The following is a 20,398-nucleotide window of genomic DNA, read 5'->3' as shown; positions in this document are numbered from 1 at the left end:
ATCAATTTGGCTCTCAAAGCGGTAGCTTTCTGGATCACCTGAGGGATCAGAGGAAATGGAGGAAGGCATAAAGAAGTCCCTGGGGCCAATCCTGGGTCAGAGCGTCTCTGGGGATGGCCTGATAGAGGAAGAGGCTGAAGAAGTCTGGACATTTGCTGTTTTGGGGAGTAGCAAAAGATCGCAACATGGCGACCCCATTCCAGAAAAATCTCTTCCGCTATAGATTGCTTGAGAGACCACTCGTGAGGCATGAGGATAGCTCTGCTCAATCTGTCCGCTATGATGTTGGTTTTCCCAGGGATATGCGTTGCTACCAGAAACCGATGAGAGGAGATCGCCCATTGCCAAAGTCTGAGCGCTTCTCGACACAAGGGTAGGACTTGGTTCCGCCCTGTTTGTTGATATACCACACTACAGACATGTTGTCTGTGTGGACTGCAATTGTCCCTACGGGAAGAAAGTCGTTGAGGGCTTGCAGCGTTAACAGCACTGCTCTCAGGGCCAGGACATTTATGTGCAGATGGTACTCGAGCGGTTGCCACGTCCATGAACCATCCTGCCCTGATAATGACCCCCACCCGATCAGGGAGGCATCCGTGGTGACAGTGGCTATCGGGGGGGGTACAAAGCACCTGCCTTGGTGAACCTGAGACGATGTGATCCACCAAGCAAGATGCTGTTTGCATGTCTGTGTCACCAGAATCTGGTGACGCATTGGGAGTTGCTGGTATGACCACTGTGTGAACAGCATCCACTGAAGGAGGCGCATGTAGAATCGAGCCAGGGAAGAAGAGTAATGGCGCAGCCATGAGACCTAATACCTTTAGAACCATTCTGGCCTGTACTTTCTTGCTGGCCAGAATGATCCTGACATGAGTCTGAATGTCTGAAACTCTTTGTTCTGTAAGGGTAGCTGACATCCGAACAGTGTTTAAGTTTGCGCCTATGAAGGTAATAGACTGGCAGGGCGATAAGGATGACTTTTCAAGTTGATTGAGATGCCTAAATGAGAACAAAGGTCTATTGTGTAATCCCTGGCTTGAATAAGCTGATGCCTGGTGGTGGCTGACAGGAGCCAGTCGTCGAGATACGGAAACACCTGGAATCCTTGACGTCTCAGGTGAGCCGTGACCACTGCCATGCATTTGGTGAACACTCTGGGGCTGTAGTGAGACCAAAGGGCAGGGCTCTGAACTGGAAGTGACTGGACCCCAGCGGCGGAGAAATCTCCTGGGCGTCTGTGAATTTTGATGTGATAGTACGCATCCTGAAGATCTATTGAGCACATCCAGTTGTCCTTCTGTAAGAAGGGCAGAATTGACTGAAGAGTGACCATTCGAATCTTGTCTTCCTGACAGACTTGTTGAGTCTGCTGAGATCCAATATTGGTCTCCAGTCTCCGTCTTTTGGGGACCAAAAGAACCTTGAGTAGATTCCGGCTCTGAATGGTCTATTGTAACTGGCTGAATGGCTCTTTTGCAGTAGTTTTGCGATTTCTAACTCTGCAATCTCCTTAGACCGGGTGGTACATCTGGAAGGGAACTTGAGGGAAGGGACTTTCCTCGAAAGGAATTATGTAACCCTTGGATATGATCGACTGTACCCATCTGTCTTGAGTGAGGGAAACCAGGCTTCTGGGTACAGTGATAATCTTCCCGACTGCCTCCAAGGAGGGACAGCCGGGCAACACCTCAGGGATGCTGAAAGGGCTTATCAGAGAGAGGCTCCCTGTTTCCCTGGTTCTTGGACCCCTCTGCCTCTAGAGCGGCGTCTGTTGTTGTTACCCCTCTGCCTCTAGGGGTAAACTGACCACGTGAATCGGCGTGACTCCTTGGGATTTACGGAACCACATCTTCCCACCCTTCTGTCCTTTGGGATAAGGCCTAGAAGGGTGGAAAACGGACTCCAACAGCAGAAAGAGTCTTGCCGTCCTGCTCACACCTGGTCAAGGTTTCCTTCACCTGAGGGCCAAACAAAGCTGACCCATCAAAGGGAGAATTTGTGAAGGCGCCTTAAAGGGATCCGAAATCACATAGCCGCATCCAGGCTTGGCGTCTAAGAGCCACACCTGTGCCTGTGGCTCTCGCTCCATCCGCAGCATAAGATATTAGCCGCATGGAGGAGTTAGCAATGGAATTGAGGGTTCCTAGCTGCGAAGCAATCTTTTCTTGAGCCCCTGCAGCTGTAGGATCCTGAACTACTTCTCCCAGCTCCTTCAGGATATCTCTGGAGTCTGGTGAAGTGACAAAGATAATTCAGCGAGCATAGCAAAGGTCGCTGAGGAAAACATCCGCTTGCCGCACCTATCCCTGGTCCTAGAGGCCTTATTAGGAGGATGGACGGCACGGAAGGATCTGCAAGTTCCTTTTGGTGGCAGCCACCACCATGGCATCAGCAGGGACACCCTTGGTAAGGAATTGTTTGTCACTAGGGGCAGTGATAAATTTAGAAGGCCTCCTAGGGACTGGCTCTACAGAGTCAGGAGCTGCCCACGCCTTCGTGCAATAACCTGCATAAGGGGTCGAAGGCGGAGACACCCAGGAGGTGGAGGGCCGAGATCCAAACGCCTCTAGGTATACTGACTCATCCTCAGAGGGATTGTTGGTGGGCCAGTTTCCCTCTGTTTCAGAAGTTCTAGGATGTCTGAGAAGGAGACATCCTCAGAGGGATCTAGGGATCCCTCTGACTCATCAAAGTCAGTATCCAAGTGACAGACTGGGAGTCTACATGCTTCCTCTTACAAGTCCTCTTCCTAGGAGGATCTCCCGAAACATCAGGAGAATCCTCGGAAGAGGGGAAATTCCAATGGGGAAACCTGAGGCGGAGGATCTCTGGGTCCTGTAGCAAGAGAAGTGGCAGAGATGTCAACAGGTACTATAGAGGGAGGAGCTACGGGAACAGACTGCTGACTGATACCAGTGGCCAGTACACTCTTCATCACCTCGAATGCTCCCTCCCAGGCAGGTCCGAGAGAACCCGCTCAAGAGCTAGGAACTCCAGGGACCACCGAAGGGAAGTCTCCGAGGCAGATGTCGGAGCCGAGCTCACCAGGCCGAGGCTCCAAGGGAAGAGCGGGTTCGGACAAGGGTCCGATGCCACTCACCCCCTCGGAGGAGACCATGGAAGCCTGACCACCGAATCCCTCTAAGGAAGAGGAGATAAGAGTAGAGGCTGAAGGAACAGAAGGGGTATCCGTCCTCCAGCCGTAGCAGTAACCATGCCGAAGACTCCAACTCCAAGCTCTGGGGTAGAGTTGAAGGAGAAACTGTAACGGGGTGTGGACCAACAGTCGTCTGCTGAGACGGACTGTGTAACATTTGGGCCAGTACCTGTGACTTGAGTAATCTACTGACCACTCTCTAGGTCATGATCTGACAACCTGGATGACCTTGAAGATCGGTTCTGCTGGCTGCGTTCCGATAGAAGAGGTGAAGCCGGGCCGAAAGTAGCGGCTCCAAGGAAGGAGACCTCGACCTCTTCCGGGAATGAGCCATCGCAGCCGATACTATCGATCCTGTCGGCGCCGACTTCTCGGAGCCGACAGAATGCCTCGATGTATCGGCTCCAGCCGAGCCGATACAGCCACCAATAACGGTGTCGGGCCGATCGGGCCGACACCGATGCCTGTGCCACATGGGTGTCGGAACCGATCGGAGCCGACATCGGTGGACAAAACAGATTCGCACCGATAGCCATCGGTGCCGAAAGCTGTCAAGCCAGAATCGGCTCCAGCCGAGCCGATCTCGACTCAGTACAGTCGAGCCGAGGCCGCAGGCTTAGATACAGAAGCCTGGGCCTTGGCAGGTTTTGTTGATTTTGGTGGAGCCGACTTAGCCGGAGAGCCCTCCGGCAGAAGGCCCCTAAGAATCAACTTGTTCGTCTCTCCTGCAGGACTCTCTGGCTGAAGGAGTGACAAATAGCACAGGAGTCCTGCAGGTGAAGAGGGCCCAGACAATACAGGCAAGAAGTGTGACCATCTGTCAGAGACATCTTCTGACAGCACGAGTCACACTTCTTAAAACCTGAGACCCTCTCCTTTGACATGGTGCCGAAAACACAACACACAGACACACCAGTCAAATTAAATTAAACAAAATACCAAGAGGTATTCTATAAAACACCAACACACACACCCTAACAGGGGGGGGATGGGATAGGGAATTGACTAACAAAAAATTAAAAGAGACAGGGAATTTCTGTCAGAAAGGGATAGAAATAAATTTAAACTATCAAAAAATTAGTTTTAGACTAAAAAGGGGCTTGAAAAATCACAAATGTGAACAACTTACCAGGAGCTGGTAAAAAGAAGACCTCCTAAGCGAAGCGGCAAACGAGATCTGGGTACTTACTGCCTTGCATCATGGGATATGGGGCTGCCTCGAGCTGGTAAAAGGAGTTCTCGAGCTAAAGCAAGTGCCGAGTCGGAGCCGAGGATCGGCTCCGAACCCATCAAGCAAGAATGAAGGCGAGATTGACAACTTAACATTCCATCCTTTTTACCTAAGGTCGCTTCAAAGAACAATCTGAATCAATCCATTGATCTCCCTGTATTTTTTCCTAACTATTCAGATAGGGCTGAACAAAAGCTACATTATCTTGACGTCCACCGTCAACTCAGATATTATTTGGACAGAACAAAAAAATTTAGAAAATCTGATCAACTTTTTGTTTCCTATGCGGATAATAAAAAAGGCCTTCCTGTTTCTAAAGTGACTTTGTCCAGATGGCTTTCTTCGTCATCACTGAAATCTATACGCTCAGGGAAAACAGCTGTGCTCAAAACCTAAAGCACATTCAACCAGGAGTTTAGCTACTTCTACAGCTTTTCAGGCTAGACTTCCTTTGGACACTATTTGTGCAGCGGCCACTTGGGCCACTCCTCACACTTTTGTTTCCCATTACAAATTGGACTTGGCCTCCAGGGACAGAGCCAGTTTTGGCTCTACAGTCCTCAAGAGTTTGTTCCATTGAGCCACCCAGGATAGAGGTGCTAGGGACGCGGTCCCATCAAGCAAGAATGAAGGCGAGATTGACAACTTAACATTAAGAAGTTATGTACCTACCATAACGTTCCATGTTAGTTGTCTTCTCGCCTTCTTTCTTCGACCCTCCCTCCTTCCCCTGGCCTGGACAGACCTTGTATAAGAAACTATTATGCTAAAGACCATTCAGACCTGGTCCTTTTCCATCTGTAAGTTTCTTCTTCCTTTGGGAAGTATTTTCTGCTTGGTGTTATTGCCCTTTGTCAACAAACGAGATCTGGGTACTTACCGCCTTGCATCATGGGATATGGGGCTGCCTCGAGCTGGTAAAAGGAGTTCTCGAGCTAAAGCAAGTGCCGAGTCGGAGCCGAGGATCGGCTCCGAACCCATCAAGCAAGAAAGAAGGTGAGAGAAGACAACTAACATGGAACGTTATGGTAGGTACATAACTTCTTATTTACATCTAAGCTGGTGAGCTTTTCTATGATGCCCGAGTGAGGTATTGTGTCGAACGCTTTTGCTAGGTCAAGGTAGGCTGTGTGAACTGCCTTACCCTCATCAATGGCCTTAGTGACTGTTTCGAAAAAGTCGACCAAGTTCAAGAGGCAGGATCTGCCCTTGACAAAGCCAAATTGGGTAGGATCCAGTGTCTGTAGGTCCCTAATGTCTTTATTTATGAGTTCCATTATGATCCTCTCCATAGCCTTGCAGACAAGGCTCGTCAAGCTTATGGGGCTGTAATTTCCAGGGTCCGTAGAAGCACCGCCTTTGTGGAGTGGGACCACAGTTGCCGTACGCCATTCTTTGGGTACGTATCCTGTAGTAAAGCTAAGATTAAACAGCAGCCTTATGTGTGGGTTTAGTTCCTCATTGAGTTCGTGTAGCACTTAGCCGGGGACACCGTCCGGTCCCATTGATGCTGTGTTTTTTGCTTTAGAGAGAGCAGCTCTCACCTGGGCATCTGAGATGTTTGGGAGGCTAGACTCTGGTGGGATAGATATTTCTCCTTTTGGGGGGGGGGGGGAATTTGCACTGAACCTGTCTGCCAGTATGTTGGCAATGTCTGTGGGTTCAGTGATTTTTGTATAATTTTGGACTAATTCTGAGCATATCTGGGAGTTTCCACCCAGGTTTCTAACATAGCTAAAGAAGGCCTTATGATTGTCTTTTGTGTCTTTAGCGATTTTTCTCTCAAAGTTGGACTTGGATGATTTTAGACTAGGTCTTGCCTAGTTTGTACTTCTGAAATGATGAAAGGGGCTGTAGAGGCTGTCCTGTTTGGCATGTGGAGCAGGAGTTTTTCCTCTCATCATTAAGGGATGAACAATTTCCATCACGTTCTGAATCTCAGCAACTTTAATTAGCAGAACTGTTGTATCTGACTTTTTCCTCCCAAAGGATGCCTGGATGGCATTGCTGGAAATGTCTTTTGACACGTCAGCATTTTTTTGACACAAACCCATGAATGTGATTGCTTTGTTTCACTCTGGGTAGACCTCACTTTCAGTACATCATGTTCCCAGTTGGGCCTACTTCAGCACCCAATGACTTCTTTACTAAGGTGTTGTATATGCTGGCCAAAAGAGAACATGATATTGAAAGCAATGTATTTCCAGACTGTCCCAAAGTCCTCTTTGTTCCTGTACATGGATGATTGGTTCATGGTAACCCTGTCCAGGGATTTCCTGGAAGAGACCTTATTGAGAGAGTTCTCTGATTCCAGTCCATTGAGATGACCGTAAATTAGAGGAAGTCCTTTCTGCTCCATGCTAAGTGGATAACCCTTATCATTATGGAGCTGGACATACTTTATTTTCTGTTCTAGCCCATGAAAGGTGGAAGCGATCATGGCCTTTAACTCATTCCCTCCATTACAGTTCTCTTAAGTGTGTACCTTTAACTCCCAGTGGGTGTGGCTTGAGCCTTTAAAATGTAAGGTTATCAGCCTACAGTTCAAATAAATATTCATATCTCTGGAACCGTAAGTGTCACTAGAAAACTGTATATGGTAAACCATTCAGGGTTAAGTAGTTTTCACGTGGTGGCATTCATTCAGTTTGATGCTTTAAACTGGATTTTATAAACCAAAATAAAGGCAGTGATTATTAATGTTGTAATGTTGTATAAACAGCTTATGATATCTCAGTAACTATTCAAGCAAGACACATACTGCTACCAGGATTTTCTTCATACAGGTGTGTGCTTTCATATGAGGTTATGCAGTTCCGTCTGTGTTATCTGAATGTTGAGATATTTAGAGAAATATGAAAATTATTACAATATAAATAGTATAAAAATAATATTCAATATCTGTTTAGCTGTATTGGATAAGAGATCAGATCGATACAATTGTGTTTGCCATCATGTATGCTTTAAAAGGAAATATTTTGATACCTTGTATGTAGCACGGTTTTGGAGTTCTTAATGCAAATATGAGCAAGCAGTATTTGACACCTACAGGCATCAGTAGGAGTTAACTGCAGAAACACCTGGAGGTGCACTCTGCTGTAATGAGTTAAGAACTAGTGCAGGGTCCAGACTTAGATCGTGCTTTACCTTCTGGCCTTAATGATTTAGCAGGTTTCTTGGTGTCATTTTACCAAATTTTCACACCTCAAAATGTAGGCGTTGCAGTTGAGTGTAAGATCTATATGGCATTAGAGCTACCACATGCTTCCAGAACTGCTTTTGATGGACCCTTGTTGCTCAACCCTGGAGTGGTGTTGATGTCTTCCTTTCTGCAACCAAACTCCTCACAGATCTTTGACTTATTGATGTCTTGCTTGTAGACTGGAGAACTCATATGGTCTTAAGATCATTATTTGGGACTAGCACAGCCTCGTCAAGCAGTTCCTTAAAGAAGTGCTGTATATCCATCCTTCTGTGAGGAAGAGATCAGAAACTCGCAACCTCTGTGGAAAATCTTGACTTTCTGACATCAGAGCTTGCAAACTTGGCTTTGTTGAAGTTGTTTTATTGGAAATGCCTTTCCTGGTTACTATTACCTCTTTTTTGTATGACTTTGGAGCTTCAGATCTTTCTGTATAGGAAACATGAGTGTTTCATAAGGAAATGTTGCCCTTCAGGAAGAAACACCCATCACTTTCAGAGGTGGTGTCAGAGCTGATTTTTGACCACTTCAGAGCAGACTCTTCACCTTAGAAAGTATTCCTGCAGTGTTAAATGGATGTTTGAGTTTAGAAAGATGGACCAGCTGGTCTCCCTTGAGCTAGGAAGACAGCAGGCATTTTCCAAATAGATTGCTGGTGAAATTCATTTTAATGTATTTATTTTTTGCCATAAAGTATACAACTGTGGTGGCACATGGTGCTGCCACATTCACTGCACTAGGGAAATGGCTGCCTCCAGTCTGTGCCTCAGCAACATATCCACAGCAATCCATGCTGCTGCTACTTGGCCTTTGGTGCAATCACCATGTATTATTGTCCTGGCCGCACTTCTAAAATCAGCACTATGGGATCTTCCTAAGATCATTGTTTGTGTGATCCTCCAGTTCCAAGCCCCACCCCTCACCCCCAAAGTTACTGCTTAGGATTCCAGCCCAACCAGATGCTAATCAAAGATCCTTGATATTAGATGTAATGTGTGTTCATATCATTTTACTCTTAAATGTACTCTTCTTGATGGCTCTGGAATTTCCTCCATCTATCTGTGTTTGGATGAGCGTCTCCTCCAGCTTTGAGTGCTGGATTTCCCTGTGAGCTTGTAAATTCATACGTTTTTAATTACTTAGTATTATAAAAGTTGCAACTTTGTTATTGTTCTTTATTTTACAGAAAGGCATTCACTAGTGGTGTAATGCAAGCCAGTGGACACTGGGGATATACAGACTTGTGTAACGAAAACATCACATATTTTTATTTATGTATTTATTTTTACATTTACTGGTTAAGTGGGTTACTACAATGACCCTTTTAAACCACCACCTAAGCCTGTTGGCAGCACAAGTTGCATTGCATGGTATCAAATATAGAAACAAAATTGGCAAGATGAGCTTTGATATGCACATACAAAGTAATTGTTACAGTATACCAATTTTCTCACATTTCAAAATTCATATTTACAAAAGTAAATCCATGATCGTCACATACATAACTGATGCATGATTCAGTGCAGTGCAGTTGAAGAGGAGAGTACAGCACTTGAGTAGCTTTCTATTGTCTGTAATAGCCGCTTATCTGCTGACAGGTTTACCATTGTCTAGAAAGAGACATCCTACTTTTTCAGAGATGGTTAAGTGATCTGTACCTGAATGTTGAGTAGTCTGTTTTCTGATGTCCTGGAAAACTGAGTTTTATACTATAGGTGCTATTTTGGTAAGGGAAGTTTATCCTCAAACCTTGAGCAGTGCCCTGATCAAGGTGTGGGTGCCTGTTCATTTGATGTCTGAAGAGGGTATGTTACAATTTGAGTGTGGTGTTTTAAGGACAATGAATATCACATTGGCTGCATTGTAATAGTTTGAACTTAAGGAGTTCTTTGTATCATGGAGTACAGTGGTACAGACTTGCACACATCCCCAAATATGAGATTTTTCAGAAAATGCTGATTTGTGATTGGAGGAGATGTGACAAAAGGTCCTCTGATAGATCAGTTAACATGTTGTCCTTCTACCATATTTACTTATGAAGTAGGATTGTATATGAATTACAGTTTCTACCAGGAGTTTTTTTTTTGGGAGTGGGGGTGGTAAAGTATGGTGTGCTTTTGTTGACACTAACTTTTACAAAAAATATATATATATTATTTGATATGTAGTATAAAATATCAGGATGTTTAACAAATTCCGCAGTAAGACAAGACTATTGCAACTTCCAGATTCAGGAAATGCTGTTACTTTATCACAAATATGTACATTTTTCTGTTGAATAATTTAAAAATGTTTCATCCTTTCAGATAAATTGGGGCCAACTGTATTTGCACCTGTTAAAATGGACTTTGTTGGTAATATTAAGGTAAGTAGAAAAACACTAATATATTTGTAAAATCTTGCATACAAAGTCTTGAGTAACATGAAATATTTGTAGCCACTAAGAGACGAATAATTTAGAAGCCATCTTAATATGATTTCTCACTGGTATTTATTTAGACTCCTCAAGAGATTTGCAGTATATCTGATTTTTGCAGAATTCCAGCTCTTAAGTACTAGGGAGCAACTTGAGAGTGAAATTTATGCACATGATGGAGCTTAAGCTCATACTTCAAGTGAAATGCACTTTCAATGGAGGTTATTTACTTTCTGTATTACAGTAGTTTATTTCTTTCTAATTAATTTTTTGCACCACCCCCCCCCCCCCATGCCTCCCAATTCTCAGGCTGCTTGCCACAACTGTACCCGTTTAGTCAATTTAAGGGTGAAACCCAGAGGGGCAATCAAGGCACAGCCATTGTCCATGCAGCCATCAGGGGATTTGGGTGTTGAGCATCTAGCATCTCCACTATGCATCTCATTAGATGTCAAAGAATTTGGCATGGGTGGGCTTTAGTGACAGTGTGTGACCCGCTTCCATAGGTGACATAACCATTCAAAAATCTCATGATCCCTTCCAAGTAAGCACTTCCATTTGATTCTACCATTGAGTGTGCACTTGGGCATGGATTCCCCCTCCCCTTTGAGAGAGCCTAGCAGTTATAACCTTGTCACTCCTTTCCCTCTCTCTACCAGCCATTCCAACACATGGGCCACTAATCAAGTGCAGGATGTCTGGGTCATAGTTAAACTTTATCCCTGTAATGCTACAGAGTTTGGCTAGTGCATTTTTTGCATAAATTGCAGTAAATCTACCCATGTCAAAAAAGATGCCTTGGATTTTGCAGACCCACTGATATTTAACAAATAGCATCTATTCCCCCACCCTTCCCGTAGAAATAAGTATGTATTCCTCTGATCCACTACAAAAGTGTTACCCCTTTTGTCATGCTGTCCCACCTTTCCACAGCCACATTGCATAGCATATAATTCCACCACTTCCCTTGTTTACAAATAAATTCATCATCAATCCTTTGTTGGTATTGTCTCCTAAAGCTTTGCATGGTTTCTTACTACTTGTAATCCACAAACTGTACATCAATCTAGACACTTAAGTTAACACAATGTGTATTAATACTAACCAAATACCCAGCAGGATGCCTTTCCACTAATATGAATAATAACCTGCTTGATAGCCTGTAACAGTTACAGTGTGCTTGGTTTGTGAAGTGTGAGTAAAATGATGGAACATTTTCCATGTTAGAAGTTAGACAATGGTGTCATGTTTGTTATTGGCAGTTTTGAGCAATATTACTTAGCCTGTAACAAGTTTGTCTAAACCCATAGCTTCTAGTCACAAAGCCTGCCCACAAGACAGTCTCTGTTCCTTCTGTGAGATTGCATTTATCCCTCATGGCTCTTCCTAGGGTGTCAGCATCACTTTCCTATGTTATCATAGGAGGTTACTAGGCTACTGGCCCTAGGGCCCTTACAAGCCTAGCCAAGAACAACCCCTGTTCCGTTGAATATCAATGTATCATGTAGAACTAAGTCAACAAGTACTGCACCTGTCTAAGAGGGACGCAGGTGAAACTCCTGGGGTGAATTTACAGGTTCCCATCCAATCATCCAAATTATGCTTAAATAGGGTCAACAAGGAACTCTGTTTCACCTGAACTAGAAGTTTGTTCCAGAGGAGCGATAACCTCTATGAGATGCATCTGTCTGTCATGCCAGTTCTGCTGATGTCACATACTAGGTTGAAGTCCCTAGAGCAAGTACATTGTACTGTATTTAAACCCATGACTTTGTCACCAGTCATTTGTCTGTATATGTCCCTTTTGTAGGATGTTGACATTGTTTAGGGATGCAATGGCTGTTCCTCATTTGCAGTCATCAGCAAACTTTGTTAGCCATAGACCCTTTGTGTTTGCTTGTACATCCCAGAAGTAGATACCAAACAGCAGGGACCCCAGAACTGGTCCCTGTGGATTGACACTGGTTACGGGTCTGCTGGTGGAGGTTGAATCCCCTATTTTGACTGTGTGTGTTCTATCGGTGAGCCAGTTTGCAACCCACCTGACAATGTACGGGTTGATCTCCATTTTTTTTTCTCTCTCCAAGTCTTTTGGGTTTCTAATACCATGATGGGAATGGACTCCATTCCTAATTCAAAGTACAATTAAAGTTCATGAAATTAGTATTGTTTCAGTCTTTGATATTAGCCAGAAGTGCTCTTCGTAGCACCCGTGACATGCCCAGTAATGATGACTCCTGCGATTCATACGGAGTTACATGTCTTGGCAACGTATCTAAATATGATTGCAGATTCTTTTTTTATAATACCTTTTGTTCCTACTGTTGGAACCATCTGGGTGTCTTTCTTCTGCATTGCTGTCATTTCTGCATTTAAATCCTGATATTTTATGACTTTGTGTCTCTCTGTACGCAAGACACTGTAGTCACTGGGTGTAGCAATTTCAATGATCAGTGCTACTTTTGTCTTTTCATGGACCACTATATCTGGTTTTCTCACATCTGTCTTTCGAACTGTTGGTAATGGCCGATCCCATGTAATGTAGACTTCCTCATTTTCTATGATGAAACCTGCATTTGTCTGTTTCTGCCACATGTTCAATGGACTTTATAAACCAATCTGTATGTAGCCCACTATCTTGGGCTGCTAATATTAAACTTTCATCTTTTGGTTTGAATTTGCCTCTCCTTAACCATTCCTGTGTATGATTTTGATCAACGTGAGGTACTTCCAGAAGTTTTCTATACTAGCAACTATATTTATGCATTTTCCACATTTCTTGTCTTCTTGTTCTTCACCTTGTATTCTTTTTTATTTTTTGGCACATTTAGTTGCTGCCTGATTTTTATCTACTTCTGGTTTGATTTCAATTCCTGTTTGACGCAGATATGCTTCTGATAGACTAAGCAGGGAAGTCATCTTAGATTTATTCTCCTCATGTTTCAAAACTTTCACTACATTTGGGTCTTGTGAATTCAGCAGATGTGTGCAGTCCCACAATTACAGATCTATACGTGTAATCAATTTCAAGGAGGCCCATACTTCCTTCAGAAAAGGGAATATATAATCTTGGTATGCGCTGATTTTTATAAATCATTTGAGCATGAAGCATCCTTTTCCTATCTAATGTATGCAACAACCTTTGGGGCCAGTCAGTCACTCAAAACTGTAAGTTAGGATAGGAAGAACAAATTGGTTTATAGCTTTAATTTTGTTTCTAGATGCCAATTCTGTTTTCAGAATTAAAGTCTTCTAAAATATTCCTTACTAAGTTTATTCGCAGCCGCGGTGGTGCAGCGGTAGCATTGCCTCACAGCAAGAGGTTCTCCCATTCGATTCTCGGCTGGAGCATCTTCTATGTGGAGTCTGTATGTCCTCCCCGCGGGCGAGTGGCGTTCAAAAGACATGCGTAGAATGGGTGTGCCTTCATTGAAGGTTGGGCATCGAGCTGGCACCTGTAAATAATCTATTGCCAATTATTAGCAGACTGGAGTTCCACTGTGGCAACCCCTAACCGGGAAAAGCCGAAAGAAGAAGTTAATGTTTTATTTATCTGTTCCCAAATATTTATACACTCCCTCTTGTTCAAGTTCTTTTATGTTACATTCTTGTCCCAAACTGATGTTTTCTTGGTGCTGCAGTTTCCCTGCTTTAAAGGTTGCTTTTGCACATTTATCAAGACCAAATGAAATTCTTGTATCATCTGAAACTTTTGACTACTTGTAGTTGTGCTTTCAGTTCCTCATCTGATGAGCTATACAGTTTTAAATCATAGACCTAGAGTAAAATGAGTCTTTACACTTAGGGCCATGGCTATAATTTGGCTCCTAGAAAACAATCTGTTAAGTAGACAGCATAATGGGTTAAGGGCAAGACAGAATACCAGTGGTGACAGGGAGTCACCCTGGAATATCCCCCTTTGAAATTTTATCCCCTGAATAATAATTTGTCCTTTATCATGGCTTAATTGCAGAGTGGTCTGTCACTGTTTCATAGTCACTGTAATGTAATTGATCAGTGTAGGGTGTATTATATACATTTTTAAGCACCCTTTTATCCATGAGTGTGGGATACTGTCAAATGCTTTTTTGTAGTCAATCCATGCCATACTTGGGTTCCCTTTTTGCAGTTTTCCATTATGACTTTATTTAGCAAAAATTGATCCTCTGTTCCATATGACTTTCTTTTATTACCCATTTGTTCTATTGCCATGATTGAATTTTCTTCTAAATGACTATAAACTCTTGTCGGCATCAGTTTCGGTCTATAGTTTATACATCGTTGGAAGGCAAGTCATTGGCCTATAATTTTTAGGATAACTTGCAGATTCACTCTTAAGTAGGAGTATTGTTTTTCCTTAAATGTAAAAAATAGGCAAATTGGTATCCAAACAAACAACAAAGAAACAAATCCAAGGTACAAAGGAGTCAAAACCAGTCCTTAAACCGATTTTAATAAAAAATAAAACATATGAACGCAGCGTTTTCGTTTTAAAACGTCATCAGATGTGGATCTAACAGTCAAAACAAGCAAACTGACCAATACAAAAAGACAAGTTGTTAAGACATCATTATCATAAGACTCCTGAATATTCATTATAAGCCATGTTAAAAAACTAAAAGGCTTCTTAAAATCAAGTTAAAAATACTAAAATACATTTAAAACTATCAATATTATAAATTATCTAAAAATGTAACTCACTTTTCCAAAAAAAGATTAACTAAATGCTTAAATAATTTACTTTAAAAGTTATATGAATGAATATGTATGTTATGTAAAATACCAGACTTCAACAGCAGTGAGTGAATGAATGGAGTATAAAAAGTAATCATTTTGCACCCTCAAGTGGACAAAGTGTAAAAAGTTTGCTTGTCAGGATGCTGTATAACTCTGAGTTTGACTGTTAGATCCACATCTGATGTTTTAAAATGAAAACGTTATGTTTTATGTGTCTGCGTTCATGTGTGTTATTTTTTATTAAAATCGGTTTATGGACTCTGTTGGCTGGTTTTGACTCCTTGGTACCTTAGTATTGTTTTTCCTGTTAACCAGGTTGGTGTCTGTTCAGGGTGCACATGTAAATAGTTCTTACTCGTGGCTAAATCTTCATGCAAAGATGTTAATACTTTTAGCCAGAAGTCAAGTACTGCATGTGGGTCTGGGGTTTTCAAATTGGAGGCTTTTCTTAACTTTATTTCAATCTCTCTGGCTATTACTTCTTCCCATTTCATATCCTGTACCTTTGAACTTTGTATTCTTTCTTTTACTTCTTCTGTCCATTTAACATCTTTATGTTCCACAGGATCTTCATATGTATTTCTCCAAAATGTATCTATTTCTTCTTTTTGGATGGTCTTTCAATTCCTTTTGCCTTGTTTCCCAATTCTCTATAGAACTTTTTGAGGTCATCAATAATTTGCTTATTTTGTACTTTTCCTTTCTGTATATCTTATAAGTTTTTCTGCCTCTGCTGAGATTTTTAGTTTATTTGCAATAGTGCAATAGAGATCTTGATCTAATACTGCACATTGCTTTCATCACATCTATCTTTGAGTATTTTTGTTGATCTGTTCCCTCTTCTACACTCTTCTAACAATGTCACTTGTCTTCATTGCGTTTTAGTTTTCTCTGTTCGATACTTCCATGATGGTATTCAATTTCTCCCCTTCCCTCACCATACTACCCTGTGTGTGGTAGAATTTTATCTGTTTACACCTGTTTACTTCTGTTATATCACATGGATTTCTATGGAGAGTCATAATTACTGTGTTCATTTGTTTTATCAAATGTCTGAATTTTTAGGTTTTATTGACCTTCTGCAATCAGTTTTTTTCATTAATCTTAATATGTCTATCTATCTCTGTTAAATCAAGCAACTCTTCTCCTAGCTCATTTTCTTCTAAACTGAGGGCACAACAATTTTTGTTCTCCATTTCCTGCAGGCATTCTATAGAAAGTTCTATAGCATTTTCCTGTGGAATATTCTCTTCAGTTTCATCCTGTGTCATTTTATTTTTTATTTTATTTATTTATCATTTGTTGACCGGGAAAGTCCGACTAGGTTCCACAGAGCCTGTTTTCAGCAGAGGCCCGGGGAGAAATGCTCCAGATGCATGTCTTTGGAATGTGGGAGGAAACCGGAGTACCCGGAGGAAACCCACGCGAACACAGGGAGAACATGCAAACTCCACACAGAAGGCACCCCAGCCGAGAATCGAACCGGAGAACCTCTTGCTGTGAGGTGACAATGTTAACCACTGCACCACTGTGCCGCCCTGTCATCCATTGCTCTGTCATATGGGAACTCACTTGTCCTATCAATCGTCAGCATTGACAGTGTCAGAGTTGCCACAGTTTCCTGTTGAACATTTATACTGGTTTCCTGTGTAAGGTTCCTGTTCCACTGCTTTCTCCTTAATGTGGATGGTCCATTGCTCTATCCTGCTGTGGTGCTTTGAGTTAGATTTTCTACACCGAATCCTTCACTTTGCAGGTACTCCATAACCTCAGTTTCTGGTTCTTTAACTTCTCCATTACTAATCTTTTCTGCTTTCATCTTTGTCTTCTTATTTTTTGTACTGTAAAGTTTTCCATGTCCAAATTCCTTTGCCTGTATTTCTCTTCAAATATCTTTGATTCTGCTCTTTGTATTGATTAGTTTTGCTTTCTCCTTTGCATGGATATTACACCATATTAAATCTCTTTTCTTTCCCATGTCTATATTTCTTCACATCTCCTGATCTTCCTGTTTCTCCATACTTTGGGGACTCGTTCCATCATGCTGTGATGTAACCTGTGTTAGACCTTCTACACCAAATCCTTCACTTTGCAGACATTCCATAACTTCAAATTCTATTTTTTTAACTTCTGCTTTACTAATCTTCTTTTTTTATGTTCCCTCTTTATACTTTGCAAAAATCTGTAGGTTTTGTTTATATTTTCTCACTTCCTCAGATGCTTCTTTTTCCAAACAGATTAAAGTTTCTTGGTCTATGTAACGTTTTTCACAAATCTGTTGTATTAGTGAACACAAATTTTTATTTGAAGCTTCTTGCAGTTTTTCTTGTGGAAGTATTTTCTTTCCTCTAATTTATCTCAGTCTTTTTGTATGTTTTGTGTCTGGAAATTTTGGGCTTTTTGCATAATAGTAACAATACATAATTTCCTTATCCTCAGTAGTGCACTCTTTGACTTATCAGTTTTTGTGGACTGCTGCTTCATTCTACAACAGGGGGGGCCATCCTACCCCTGGGCCTGGCCTAACCCCATTGTAGGAATGTTTCCGTATTTTGAAGATTCTTCTCTGTCATTTGTTCCACTCTTGGCACCAGTGTGCCTACCAGGATTGGACACGTGTTTATCCTGGGTCTTGTGCACCCAGCTATCTTTTTTAATTTATAACCTTCTTCTGTCCATGATATATGCTATATAAAATAGTCTATATATCAATGTCGTCCTGGTGATATTTTATGAAAAACAAGGTCCACCTCGTTAAGGTACTCACCAAGACTTGAGGATGAATTCAGTTTCATCAATACTACTCTTCTTTGCTTGCTGACTTATCTGTCCATTCATACCCTATCTGATCTCCAACTGGGTGAGTTTATCATTGATACCTGAGTGGGGGAATAGCGTCCAAGGCCTTGGCCAAGTCCAGGTAGGCCATATACACTGATTTACCTTTATCCAATGTGACTGTCTCAAAGAAGTCAACCAAGTTTCACAAACAGGATCTCCATTTAACGAAGCCAAACTGGGTTGGGTCGAGTATTTGGAGGTCCCCTGTATCTTTGTGGATGAGGTCCATGATGATTCTTTCCATAGCCTTGCAGATGAGGCTGGTCAAGCTTATGGGTCTGTATTTTCCATGGTCAGTGGGAGGTGCCTACTTTATGTAAAGGGATGACAGTTGCTGTTTTCCATTCAGCAGGGACAAAACCAGTGTTTAGGCTGTGGTTAAAATGAGTAGTAAGCTGTGTAACTAGTTCCTGTCTTAACCCATTTAGAATGCAGCCTGTAATACTATTGGGCTACATAGATGCTGTGTGTTTGACTATGGCAAGAACATTTAAGACCTGTTTCTTGGAAATACTAGGTGGAGGACAGATGGTAGGGATGCTTTGAATGATATGTGGTGGAGACGGGGGGGGGGGGGGTTTCACTGAACCTGTCATCTAGCAGGTTGGCTATATCCATGGGTTCAGTGTATGTGAAGCCATTAACAACCAATTCTGTGCAGATCTGGGCTTTTCCCTTAAGGTTTTAGATATAGCTATAGAAGGCCTTATGGTTATCCTTAGCAAAGGAGCTAATTTGGATTCGTAGTTGGCTTTAGAATGCCTTAAGAGGTGTCTTATTTGCTTTTTTTAAGCTGAAGAGGGAGTGCTTCCAATTCAGTGACAGTTTCTTCTTGCTCTTGGATAGCAATTTCTTTCTCGTATTGTATACCCTGTTGATAGGAGATGTCCACCAGGCAGGCTTGTTCTTTTTTTGAGGACCAATGCTTATGTATAGATGTTTGTACAAGACATTGGTGTTATCTCCGCATAAGTGTCTGCCATCAGTGAGGGCCGGGTCTATGAAGCTATTTATGCCGTCACGTAATAGGTTGTAATTTGCTGTAGAGTTGTTTTCTTTAGTTTAGTTTCTGCTAATGGGAGGTAATATGCTATTGTTCTAATGAGACTGATTTGTGATTAGATCTCACCAGGGAGGACCACACACATGAGGTGGAGCAATGATCACCCATGTTAGTCAGCACCAGATCCAGAATGTTTGGGCCCCTTGAGGGGGTGTCAGCCAACTGATCCAGTGCGTTGGAGTTGACGAAGTCCAAGAACCTTTGGGCAAGTGTGTTAGTACATGTATAATTTGCCCACTCTGTGGATGGGTAGTTAGTCACCCATAACCAAGGTGTTTGGTTGTATCTTGAGTGATGTAAGTAGATCCAGGTAGGCAGTGTTGGGTGTCCTTCTTCATGGAGGGGGTCCTGTAGCTGGCAATAACTTGGAGAGGGGTCTTACCTACAGTCAACTCTACCTGAAGTAGTTCAAGGGAATCATTCCATTTGACCAGTCTAGAGGCGTATTTATCTTTAAATATTGATACTCCACCTCCTTTAGTTTTCACACTTTCAGTTTGTGGTCTGAAAGTGTGGAAGGCATTATAACCCAGTATGGTGGGCGTGCTTTCTGCGGCCTTAAACCAAGTCTGTGTGACTGCACAGATGTCAACATCGTCTAAGTTAAGGGCTGTTTCCAGTAAGTGCAGTTTTAAGTTTAGACTCTAGTGTTTAGTAGCATTATCCTAAGATTTTTTTTTTTTGATTTATTTACATGGGGAATTTTGTTGTTGTGACATTGCCTAAAAGCACTATGGAGATGCAGGTGCCTTAACTAGTAACCAAAATCCCAGCGGTGACAGGTGAAGACCATCTCTGACAAAGCAGTGAGGTCGGTCTACCTTGTCATCCCAGGCTGTCTGGTACTGGATCCCCTTAGAATGACGCCAGAAGCTATGCCAATTCTTGAAGTCAGTCAGTTTTTGTTTATATCGTGGTATCATCTTAGGTGAAGGTAATATGCTGCTCAAAGCAGGACACACATTCAGAGAGCTCAGTCGTCTTCCTCGAGTCCAGTGAAGTACATCTCAAGTCATTCACACCAACAGGAACTATGATGGAGTCGTATTGGTACTTGCTGTTGAGAGACTTAAATGCGTGTGTGATCTGGTGGATCCTGGCACTTGACAGACAGCTGACCATAAGCTTGTCCAGCCTGGTGAGTGGAACATCTGTATTTCACTATGGAGTCCCCTATGACTAAAAATTTTGGTTTAGATGTGCTATGTGTTATGGACTTGTTAGGTGAGACACTTGTGCTTGTGGTTTTATGTATGGGGTGCAGTATGTAGTGCAGCATGTTTATGTTTCGGAGGTCTCTGGTGTGTAGGCAAATTTCTGTTGAAAATCTCCACGTAAGATGGTCTATGTGGTGAGTGCGTGGTTTGTGCAGGAGGTGTAGTCTGTGGGCTGAAAACCTGTTCAGTGTCACTCTCCTATGAATGAGAGAGGAAAGATTCCAAATTCAGTGTATATGAGGAACAGAAATATAGGCAGCAGCAGCAGCAGTTTAAAGCAGTTACAACTTCCGAAGTGTATCGGGACATGTCCAGGCTTCATATGAGAAAGCTTCAGTGGTACCTCAAGTCTGTGTGGCTTCAACATTGCCTTGAATTTCCCAGTTCAATTCCTCCCTTGTGCCAGGCTCAAGCTTCATTGGTAGATAATTCACCTTCCCCTCAACCCAGAGCTTCCTTTCCAGTTTCTATCCCTGACTCAAGAGCTCTTTACAGACACTTCAGGCAGGGGTTGGCCTGCCTCCTTCAGCT

General features: G+C 42.5%; 1 protein-coding gene across 2 annotated transcripts in view; it reads left to right on the top strand.

The window, feature by feature from the left end:
- PLEKHA8 (pleckstrin homology domain containing A8) overlaps positions 1-20,398 on the top strand; it is a 384,133-nt gene that overhangs the window by 282,999 nt on the left and 80,736 nt on the right. For both annotated transcript variants that reach the window (XM_044066845.1, XM_044066846.1), the window contains exon 10: positions 9,900-9,958. In XM_044066845.1, coding sequence (XP_043922780.1) covers positions 9,900-9,958 — 59 coding nt within the window. The remainder of the gene's footprint in view (positions 1-9,899; positions 9,959-20,398) is intronic.

Source organism: Protopterus annectens, chromosome 3.part1, assembly GCF_019279795.1.
Source record: "Protopterus annectens isolate FY-2018-M chromosome 3.part1, PAN1.0, whole genome shotgun sequence".
Taxonomy (NCBI): Eukaryota; Metazoa; Chordata; order Ceratodontiformes; family Protopteridae; genus Protopterus; species Protopterus annectens.
The sequence above is the reverse complement of the archived record's forward strand: the minus strand, read 5'-3'. Positions and strand labels throughout refer to the sequence as shown.